Here is an 11,506-nt window from a genome sequence, read left to right on the forward strand (position 1 = left end):
GCGCCATGCTCTACTATTTGAGCTACAAGAAAACATCACAATAACCCACAAGTAATCCACACTGGTCCAGTCCATCAGTTAATGTCTTGTGAAGACAAAAGAAACAAATCCATCATTAAGACATTTTTTATGTCAGATGCATCCATAATCCATAATAACACTTCCTTCAGTGAAAAAGTCCATCTCCTGTTGTCTCTCACTTCAAAATTTGCTTTGGACTGTTTTGGCCTGTAAACGGTGCCTGATAAAATACATTAATAAATCATTTGTTTCTTACAAACACGCAGCTTTTTGCTTCACAAAACATTAACTGATGGACTGGAGTGGTGTGGATTATTGTGATGTTTTTATCAGCTGTTTGGACTCTCATTCTGACGGCACCCATTCACTGCAGAGCATCCATTGCTGAGACACTGATGCAGAGACACATTTCTACAAACCTGATGAAGAAACACACTCATCTACATCATGGATGACCTGAGGTTAGAAAATTTTAAGATGATTTTTATTCTTGATGTGAACTATACCTGTAAAAGAGGAGAGGGAGGGGGGCAAGGAATCTGAGCAATATCTAGAGACAAGATGATCACAGAGACTTGATGGTACTACCCAGCATACCTTGCTATTTTACACCACATACCACTAAAAATGGTGTACTATGTGTGTGTTTGCTTGTTTTTTGATGTGTGCATGTGTTTGTGTGTATTCAGGCTCTCAGTACAGAGAGATTGTGTGTGTGAATCGACACACAGAACAGGAAGTCCATGAGAGGAGGTGTGACTCCGCAACCAGACCTGCACCAGAGGAGGAACCATGTAACATTCATCCATGTCCACCATTGTGAGTAACTTTTTTTCGAAAGAAATTAATAATTTTATTCAGCATGGATGCAATAATTTGATAAAAACGGACAGTAAAGAAGCAGCAGAAATGTTTTCAACATTGATAATATAGTTTATTGATAAGCAAATCAGTATATTATTATGATTTCTGAAGGATCATGTGACACTGAAAACTGGAGTGATGATGCTGAAAATACAGCTTTGATCACAGAAATAAATTATAAACAGCATATAATTCACATTATAAACAGCTAATTTAAATTCTAATAATATTTCAAATTTTCACAGTTTTTACTGTATTTTTTAATGAAATAAATGAGCAGACAAGGCTTCTTTGAAAAACAATTAAAAAATTTGGAATCGTGTATATATATATATATATATACAGTCATGGCCAAAAGTATCAGCACCCTTGGTAAATATGATCAAAGTAATATGAGCAAATTATCTGCATTGTTAATCCTTTTGATCTTTTATTTAAAAAAATTCACAAAAATCTAACCCTTCATTTAAAATGGGGGGAAATATCATTATGAAATAAATCTTAACACTTTATTTTAGGGTTTCTTAACTAGTTGCTTATTAGCATGCATATTACTAGAATATTAGCCATTTATTGGTACTAATTAAGCACATATTAATGCCTTATTCTACATCCCTAATGCTACACAATACCTAAATTTAACAACTACCTTATAACTATTAATAAGCAGCAAATTAGGAATTTATTGAGGGAAACGTCGTAGTTAATAGTTAACAAGTGTTCCCTATTCTAAAGTGTGACCAAAAAATCTAATTCATAAGAATTTCTACGGAAGCCAATAATTGTGGCCAATGTGTATTTGAGAAAAACATTTATTTCTTAATGATATTTCCCCCCATTTTAAATCCTTATTATCCAATGAAAAGTTAGATTTTTGTGAATTTTTTAAATAAAAGATCAAAAGGATTAACAATGCAGATTAATTTTCACAGCCTTCTTTGACCATATTTACCAAGGGTGCCGATATTTTTGGCCATGACTGTGTGTGTGTGTGTGTGTGTGTGTGTATACTAGTGAGTATGTTTATAATATTCGTAATAAGCGGCAGTCGTGGCCTAATGGATAGAGAGTTGGACTTGTAACCTGAAGGTTGTGGGTTTGAGTCTCAGGTCCGGCAGGGATTGTAGGTGGGGGGAGTGAATGTCCAGCGCTCTCTCCACCCTCAATACCACGACTGAGGTGAGACCCTTGAGCAAGACACCGAACCCCCAGCTGCTCCCCGGGTCTATGTTCACTACTGTGTACACTTGGATGGGTTAAATGCAGAGCACAAATTCCGAGTATGGGTCACACACCACTTCCCTTTCCCCTAATATTCAAGGTTAAATACAACGTACAACAAAGCTCTGTTTACAACATGTATGGCATATAACTTTCCATTAAACACTGTTCACATCAAACAAAAAGACGTGCATCCATCTAGAAAAGTTGTAACTTTACAAATTACATAGGAAACAATTTATTTGAATCATGCCTGCCCCTTAAAAACATGCTCAGGTCCTGCACCACAGACTTTCTGTATAAATATATTAGGGTTGCTGTATAGTGTGTATCTCAGCGAACCTGTGTGTGTGTGTGTGTAGCTGGGATATGGGCTCGTGGTCCGAGTGCAGTGTTTCCTGCGGCTGGGGTGTGCAGCAGCGTCACATACAGTGCAGGCAAAGTTTTGGGAATCGCTCAACCATGGTTCACCCTCAGCGCTGCGCCAGTCTCACCCGTCCCAACGCCACGCAGCCCTGCCACCCACGCGTCTGCTCGCACTGGGAGATCGGCACCAACTGGAGCACGGTAAGACACGCGTGCGCGAGGATGACTACGGGTTATTTATTTAGTGTTATTTAGTATATTTTATTTTATATATTTTTTTAATTCATTTGGTTGGTTGGTTGGTTGGTTGGTTTTTGCAAAATGTATGCTTTTTGCCTTAACACAGCCAAAAATATATATTAAAAAAATTTAAAAGGCAAAAATGTCCCTATAAGGATACATAAGGCTTATGGCTCCAGTGCACTGTTTTGGTTTCTGCACTGTTCTTTGCCCCGCCTCAAGCATTGGATTTCTAAGATTAAAAATAGTCCAACTTTTCAAAATGTGTCTTGTGTTCTGGTCACATAGCCGTGTTTGGTCTGTGTGTGTATTTAAACGTGTCTGTTTCACACAGTGCTCAGTGGATTGTGGAGTGGGAAAGAGAACCCGGAGTGTACGCTGTGTCAGTGACCATGGCAACACTGTGAATGACAGGGAGTGCAGTGACAGGCTCCGCCCACAGCGCACCGAGGACTGTCACATGGGTCCTTGTGTCACTAACTGGTACTTCACGGACTGGACAAACGCTGTGAGTTGTGACCAGTCAGATTCATGATTGCACTTGGTTTGCCAAAAGGTGATTTGATGAAGCGATTTATTTATGCAGCAATGTGGATGATTGTTTCTCTGTCTTTCTCTGTCAGTGCTCTGCGACATGTGGGCCGGGTGTCCAGCGGAGAGAGGTGGTGTGTTTGACCGGTGGAGGCAGGAGAGAAGGAGATGGAGGAGTGGAGTGTGGGGTGGAGAAACCAGCTGATATGAAGGCCTGTAACGGGGGTCCCTGTACACCCACCCACCTCTGGTACACCGGACCCTGGGGACAGGTGAGGGCCGTCTGCCTCCAGCAAATGTCAATGAATTATATTCCAATGTTTAGGTCTGTGTTAGAATACAATAGAAGAACAAATCAAAGAATAGAATAGAATAGAATAGAATAGAATAGAATAGAATAGAATAGAATAGAATAGTGTCAAAAAACACATCAAATTAAATAGAACAAAAAATATAATCGACCAATGAAGAATAGAATGCAAATGAATAGAATAGTTTAACATTGCACATCATCAAGATGAATAGAATAGAACAAAATTAAATGTAGAACAATGTAGACTAAAATAACTGTGTAGAGCAGAACAAGTAAATTAAAATGGTTATATTTTAGTTATTTAAATTTAAATAGAATAATATAGAACAGAATAACATCAAAGAAAACCTAATAAATTTGAATAGAACAAAATAAAATATAATAGAAAATTCTGAGTAGAATAGTGTAGAATAGAATAGAATTAAAGAAAAATCGGTAACACTTTATTTTAGGGTCTCTTAACTAGTTGCTTATTAGCATGCATATTACTAGAATATTAGCCATTTATTAGTAGTAATTAAGCACATATTAATGCCTTATTCTACATCCCTAATGCTACACAATACCTAAACTTAACAACTACCTTACTAACTATTAATAAGCAGCAAATTAGGAATTTATTGAGGGAAACGTCGTAGTTAATAGTTAACAAGTGTTCCCTATTCTAAAGTGTGACCAAAAAATCTAATGAAATGGAATCAAATTAAATAAAACAAATGAAATGCAATAGAAACAAAGGAAAGGAAATGAAGCTGCACAGAATAGAATAGAATAGAATAGAATAGAATAGAATAGAATAGAATAGAATAGAATAGAATAGAATAGAATAGAATAGAAGTTAAATGTAGAACAGTGACAAATTGAACAAAAGAATAATACAGGGAAGAACAAATTAATTTGTATAAAGTCAATTGAATTATAAAGAATAATTAACTTAGAACATTCTGAAAACTGAATGCAACAATGTAAAATAGAATTGAACAACATTGAAAAGAACAGAGTAACGTTGCATAAAATAAAGAAGAATAGAATAGAATAGAATAGAATAGAATAGAATAGAATAGAATAGAATAGAATAGAATAGAATAGAATAGAATAGAATAGAATAGGTCAGTAAACCGTCACGAGTGTGTGTTGGCCCTGGTCACTCTTGCCAAATTTACACTGCAAAGGTGGCAATGAAGCGCTTCTGAAGTGGCATTCACACACCGTTACACTGAATTTTAAGCAGGCACAGAGCAGCCTTACCTCAGCTGTGTAAAGACACCTTCTGTCTCTGGACTCTCTCTGTCGAACAGTGTAACGCAGCATGTGGAAACGGCACCCAGCGCAGGGACGTCATCTGTGTGAAGAAGACAGGAAGTGACTTCACCGTGAGCACTTCCAGCGAGTGCTCACACCTGGAGAAACCATCTCCAGTGCAGCCGTGTGAACTGCAGCCCTGCAAACCGCAGTGGTTCACCACAGAGTGGAGCACGGTGAGGACCACTTCATCTCTCCATCCATCTGTCCTCCCTTCTTCTGCTGTCACTGATTTCCTCTCTGTGTCTGTCCAGTGCTCTCGGTCCTGCGGTGAAGGGGTGCAGACGCGGGAGGTACGGTGTCTCACTGCAGACAAACAGCACAACGCAGCCTGCGATCTGGACTCCAAACCTGTGCATGAGCACCCCTGCAACACCATACCCTGCAGTCCCTTCGAAGGTGTGTGAGAGTGTTTTTGCATTCTGCATGATGATTCAGATTATAATCCCTCTCTCTCTTTCCATCTCTCTCTTTGTAGATGAGAACTGTAAAGACAGACGACATAACTGTGTAATGGTGGTCCAGGCTCGACTCTGCGTTTACTCCTACTATAAGACCGCCTGCTGTGCGTCCTGCACCCAGAGTGCCCAGCGGGCCAAAAGACATTAACCCTGAACAAGTCACAGAGACGTCAGGTTCAGAGATTCACCACCAGAGCCAAAACTCAGCCAATCATAGTTCTATCAGAGGAAACAGCCAATCAGAGGCCATTCAGGTTCAAAAGGAATTTTAGGAGAGAATTCCAACTTGAACTAAGCTGAGATCAGGATCCCTTTAAAGAGAAAGTTTTCAAATGTTACTTCATATGGGCTCATATAGGCTCAAATGATTGACAGTAGCTCTTTCCCCATTGATGACGAGTGTTTAGTACACTATACTGTCAAATACTCAACCATTCCTTAAATCATCTTTAATCACTGAAGTCGCAGCTCCACATTCTGGACACGTGTATGAAGATATTGCCAAGTGGGAACAATTCTAGAAGTTGCCTTTGTGCTTTTGTCACACATGAAGTGTTTCATAACGGTTTACTTTAATTACAAATAAGTGGATACAGAATCTGGTATTTGAACTAATATTCTGCCTCATTTATTTGGTTTATTTGTGCGACTGAAGTATGATAAAACATCAATTAAACACACATCAATTAATATGTGTCCTTCACGCCTAAGTATGTTGCATTAGCACTCAAAACATACTGGTTTTGTTAGTAAGTAAAAAAGCGAAATATTTTAATCATGAAGATGCATCATAATTACATACTCATTGCATAAAACTTGTGAGCAGCTATACATTTACATTACATTACGTAAACATTGATTGTCCCCTCAAAAACAGTGTCTTTGTCCTTGTCCTCTAAATGGTCCTTAAGATATCAGTACTTCAGCAAGGACATAAATATTCCAGCATAAGTGCTCATGACTGTCTAAAAATAGCATACTTAGTGCTGACGGTCAGTCCTACAGATCATATTTGAGTGCAGTGTGAATAGAAATCTGGAAATCTACTATGAATCTAGTTCATCATTAAGCTATAAAGAGAAGATGAGCATCATGATCAGCTCTCTTTATTTGATTCAGTCTTTATTTCTTTAGGTTTTGTCTGAATGTATATCAGTCCTTTTAGTGTTTCATGTTTTTGTCATTTTTTGTGTGACATGTTTTTGTTTGTGTTTTTGGGCTTTATTTCTGGCTGTTTTTATTGGTTCCCACATTGTAAATTAAAGAAATATTTCACCCAAAAATTAAAACGTGCTCTCCCTCAGTCCATCAGAGATCAGGATGAGTTTGTTTCTTCATCAGGTTTGTAGAAATGTGTCTCTGCATCAGTGTCTCAGCAATGGATGCTCTGCAGTGAATGGGTGCCGTCAGAATGAGAGTCCAAACAGCTGATAAAAACATCACAATAATCCACACCACTCCAGTCCATCAGTTAACATCTTGTCCATTATTTCAGATGTTTTAAGTTTTAAGCATATTTCTCTCCTGGTTCAGATGAGATTACTTTTTCACTAGAGGAAGCATTATTATGGATTATGGACTTTTAGCTGGAAGCAATGGTTTGAAGTTAAAATGTAATCATTCACAAGACATTAACTGATGGACTGGAGTGGTGTTGGATTATTGTGATGTTTTTATAAGATGTTTGGACTCTCATTCTGACGGCACCCATTCACTGCAGAGCATCCATTGCTGAGACACTGATGCAGAGACACATTTCTACAAATCTGTTCCCGTGAACAAAAAAACTCATCTACATCTTGGATGGCCTGAGGGAGAAGACATTTTCAGATAATTTTTATTTTTGGATGAACTATTTCTTTAAAATATGGCCATTACAGAATCAAAGCCACAATAACCTTAACGGTTTTAAGACATTATTGTAAACCACATAGCAGTTTTGTTGTGCATTTCGTATTGTGTAATATAAGGCCTAAAGGTTTGCTGTGGATATATGCACAGGCAGAATGCATTTAGGGCAGCATTATTTGTGTGGATTTGTCATTGCATTAGTATTAAATATGCAAACAGTATAGTGATTTCAGCCAAAGTCAGGTACAATGCAAGACCATTGCCCTGGATCAAACTGAGGTTAAAATACTCTCTAGTGTTAGAACATGTGAGCTTCCTGTTACTAGTCCATAATCTATAACCACTAGGCGATCACAATCTCTTGTCAATGAGCAACTGAATATATAAATGAGTAATAACAGAGATGGGATGGATTTTTGTCACAGTAACTTGACTCCAGGCAAAAAAAAAAACATTTTAGTATATAAATACAGTCAGTTTTGTGTATGTGTGTGTGTGTGTGTGTGTGTGTGTGTGTGTGTGTGTGTTGCTTGTGCGTGGGTGTGTGTCATGTCTGAGAGTTTATGTATATTATGTATATTATCACATACCTTTAGACAGGTAGCAGATACTCTTTAGAAGAATAAAAAGATGCTTTTATATATAAAACAGGAAACATAGCTATTTATCTATGATAAATACATATAATTTATTTTATTTTTTTTTCTTATATGGATCAGTTACTGTCTTTGAAAAATTCAAGATCAACTTGTTGCTATACATATATGTTGCTTTGTTGTGAAATAAACAGTGTGTGCAGATTTTACAACAATTATTATTCATAATAAACAAACCTAAAACCATACAACTGTTATGTCATCTATGCAGAAGTTTCAGTGCTGTGATGATTCCAATCATTAACTAGGCCTAAATGTTAATATAAAAAACATTTCTATTACATTAACGATAATTGCACAATAAGTCAAGTTACTCCTGATGGGATAAAAGTTCTAGCATCATTTATTTGCAAATGACATTTGAAATGCAGACAATCACAAATAATTTGTGTGACCACTGTATGTGGAAAAATATTAATACAACTTTAATGTTTAGCTAAACTAACACTATATAATGATATAATGTAAATTAATTATATTATCGAAAGTTCTTATCACTTGTTGGAAAGATTACACTTTTCAAGTGTATTTCTGTCGTGATTGCATTGCTGCAATCTCTCCAGCAGAGGACAGTGTGCTTGGGCGCGCGCTCGTTCACTTGAGCAAAGACAACTGTGTTCTGATCATCTGTAATCAAAGTAGATCTTTACCCAAGAACACCGGCCTGCCTGAGATGATGCAGCAGGCCATGTGCTCGTGCATAACGTGTGATCTCAGAAGAGAAGAGGAAGGGTCGGGATCTGGTGGCACTGGAGGCAGATGGTGACCTTTTCACAGTAAATCACTCTGAAACCTGTCACATCCCAGCACGCGCATTTGGGTCAAGGGGCTCCGAGTGAGAGCGCAAGGGTTAAAATGCACCACCGTTTCGGCTACATTTGTTATTAATAATAAATAATATAATAATATATATATATATATATGGTTAGTTATCTTTTTTAGGCTGTCAAATTCTAATACATCATTAATCTTATATTTTAAAGTTTCGTGCTTATCTATTTTACAAAGGCTTTTTCATCCATTTAGATAGCAATCTGTTTTATAAATCCTCTTCCAACAGTAAATTGCGTTATGATGAGCTGCCTGGATACATTAGTTAATGAGGAGTGATGTTCTAGAAATGACAGCAGTTGTACAGCGCGCATAACTTCAGCACCACGGTCAGAGCTCAGCGCGAGAACAATAGGAGCTTCAGGGAGTGTCAACCAATAACACCATCTCATCCAAAACTTTACAGCATCACAGGTGTGCGAGATTAAAGGGATAGTTCATGCAAAACGACAATTTGCTGTTTATTTTTACTCACCCTCAGCCGAACAGTAGAACAGTAAAGATCTTTATCTGAAATTGTGGCCGATGTTGATTCATAAAATGCATAAAATTAGTTCTGTTGATTTGTGCTATACGCTGTCAGAATTAGCTACCTCCCATAAAACAGTAGGTAGTACAATTCGACAACAAAAAATGCAGATTATGGTTTATTAAAGCCTACAACAACTACCCCAACCCTAAACCTACCCTTACAGTAATGCAAAAACAGTAATTATGTGTTGTTCAGCACAGTAAGCCCTGGTAGAACAATCTGACGGGTAGGATAAAATGTCAGGACTCCGGCAGTTGATAGTCAAAGAGCATATACAGGCAATGCTAAATGAATAATACCCGTGGCCCCTGACCATATATTGAGACCTACTGAAGTGAAACACATCTAGTGAAGATGAATCACAAAAGACCACAGTTTCAGCCAAAAATCTTCAGTAACACTTTAGAATAGGGAACACTTATTCACTATTAACTATGACTTGTCCCTCAATAAGTTCCTAATTTGCTGCTTATTAATAGTTATAAGGTAGTTGTTAAGTTTAGGTATTAGGTAGGATTAGGGATGTAGAATAAGGCATTAATATATGCATAATTAGGCTACTACTAATAAATGGCTAATATTCTAGTAATATGCATGCTAATAAGCAACTAGTTAGAGACCCTAAAATAAAGTGTTATCAAATCTTCTTTACTGTTCTACTGAAGAAGAAGGTCCCCTACATCTTGGATGGCCAGAGAATGAGTAAATTAACAGCAGCTTTTCATTTTTGGGTGAACTATCATTTTAAGGGGCTTGAGCTTCCTCAAAATGAATTCAAACAAAAAGGGGTTTGAAAAGTAAGTATTTTTTCTAGTATAGCATACTATTATGTTACAGCATTTTCAAGTCTTTCAGAGTGTGTTGCTGTAAAGGAGGATCTGTAACAACACCGCACTGATAAAACATGCATCGCTTATAACTGATCTTTCCTAATGATATTGATTGAAAGGCGAGTCTGTGTTGTAAATAGCAGACGTTCCCTGCCCGTTACATCACGAGCTTGTCGAGCGCTCGTGAGAGGGAGACACCGGCGTGACGTCACATCTAGAGACGCGTTACTTGTGGCAAGCACATAGTAACCCGCGCTGAATGAGATGCGAGGAATAACAATATTTCGAGTGCATACAACACAATTTACATTAATAACAGGACAAATAGTCTACCAGAGATCCCGGCAGAAACTGTGATTTTACGAGCTCGGGAGTCATCCGAAGATTGTGATAATAAAGACATCCCTCTAGGTGAGCTGTTTTCGGTATTTATCAGTGCGTGTGCTCCTCTCGTGTGGACGTGGACCGTTATCCGTTACCGGAGACGGACAAAGAGCTTCAGAGCCTCCGCCGCCGACACAAAGGATGCGCTCGTTCATACTATATGCGTGTGTTTATTTATTAATCTGCGTTATTAAAGATCTGTCATCGTGCTGGAAATCATAGCCGTCTTTGTTCTGTAGAGCGTGCACTGATGCCATATTGTTTTAGTGGCTATTTACGATTTTTACAATTGCTGGCAAACGCAAGAGCTTTTTGTTGAATGCTATTGTTTCTCGTTATTCAGAGCTGTAATGCATAATTTTGCTTTTTTTGTTCATTTAATTATTTATGAAATAGTCAGTTCACGTCCAGTTTGTATGCTTCTGTTTTAATACAGGAAGAACCATAGTAAAGAAAGATGCACTAATAATAATAATAAACATGAACTAACAATGAACAATACCCAGCATTTATTGATCTTGATTAATGTTCATTTTTGCATATCTATATTAACAATAAAAACAAACAGTGTATTTTATAAATGAGTAATAACCAGGATGGCTACATAAATAAAAAGTATTGTGGTTACACTTCATTTTAAGGTGTCCTTGTTATAGTGTAATTATTCATTTAACTGCATGTACTTACTATATGGTTAGGGTTAGGATTAGGGTTACATGCATATAATTATGCATAATGTTTTGTTATTATAATAGTAAGTACATGTAAAAGGACACCTTAAAATAAAGTGTTACCAGTATATTGTCAGTTCATGATAACTAATGCATTAATATTAACATAGAATAACACTTCACAATAAGGTTTTATATCCCATAAATGTCTCAGAAATGATGCATCAATTGACGATCCATTCATCCGTTCATTCATTGTTTTGATCACACCCCGCCTCCGCAGGCACCATCCTCTCTCTGCTGCTCACTCTCCGCACGCTCATCTCGCCTCTGACTTTCTCCAAACATCGACCCAATGAAGGAGCCCGACGCCATCAAACTCTTCATCGGGCAGATCCCACGCAATCTGGAAGAAAAGGACCTTAAACCCAT

The 11,506-nt window shown here is 37.5% G+C and overlaps 2 protein-coding genes across 3 annotated transcripts in view; both read left to right on the top strand.

The window, feature by feature from the left end:
- Positions 1-7,753, top strand: part of LOC306878298 (ADAMTS-like protein 4) — a 63,191-nt gene extending 55,438 nt beyond the window's left edge. For both annotated transcript variants that reach the window (XM_079430556.1, XM_079430555.1), the window contains exons 11-17: positions 711-840; positions 2,469-2,673; positions 3,047-3,220; positions 3,336-3,515; positions 4,855-5,034; positions 5,113-5,257; positions 5,337-7,753. In XM_079430556.1, coding sequence (XP_079286682.1) covers positions 711-840; positions 2,469-2,673; positions 3,047-3,220; positions 3,336-3,515; positions 4,855-5,034; positions 5,113-5,257; positions 5,337-5,467 — 1,145 coding nt within the window. In that variant the 3' untranslated portion in view covers positions 5,468-7,753. The remainder of the gene's footprint in view (positions 1-710; positions 841-2,468; positions 2,674-3,046; positions 3,221-3,335; positions 3,516-4,854; positions 5,035-5,112; positions 5,258-5,336) is intronic.
- Positions 7,754-10,229: 2,476 nt separating this feature from the next.
- Positions 10,230-11,506, top strand: part of LOC306878427 (CUGBP Elav-like family member 3) — a 40,483-nt gene continuing 39,206 nt past the window's right edge. Inside the window, exons 1-2 of the mRNA XM_079430779.1 lie at positions 10,230-10,430; positions 11,358-11,506. The exon at positions 11,358-11,506 is cut by the window's right edge and continues 68 nt beyond it. Of these exons, the coding sequence (XP_079286905.1) occupies positions 11,430-11,506 (77 nt within the window). The 5' untranslated portion in view covers positions 10,230-10,430; positions 11,358-11,429. The remainder of the gene's footprint in view (positions 10,431-11,357) is intronic.

Source organism: Barbus barbus (genome assembly GCF_936440315.1).
Source record: "Barbus barbus genome assembly, chromosome: 12".
In the NCBI taxonomy this organism is placed as follows: Eukaryota; Metazoa; Chordata; class Actinopteri; order Cypriniformes; family Cyprinidae; genus Barbus; species Barbus barbus.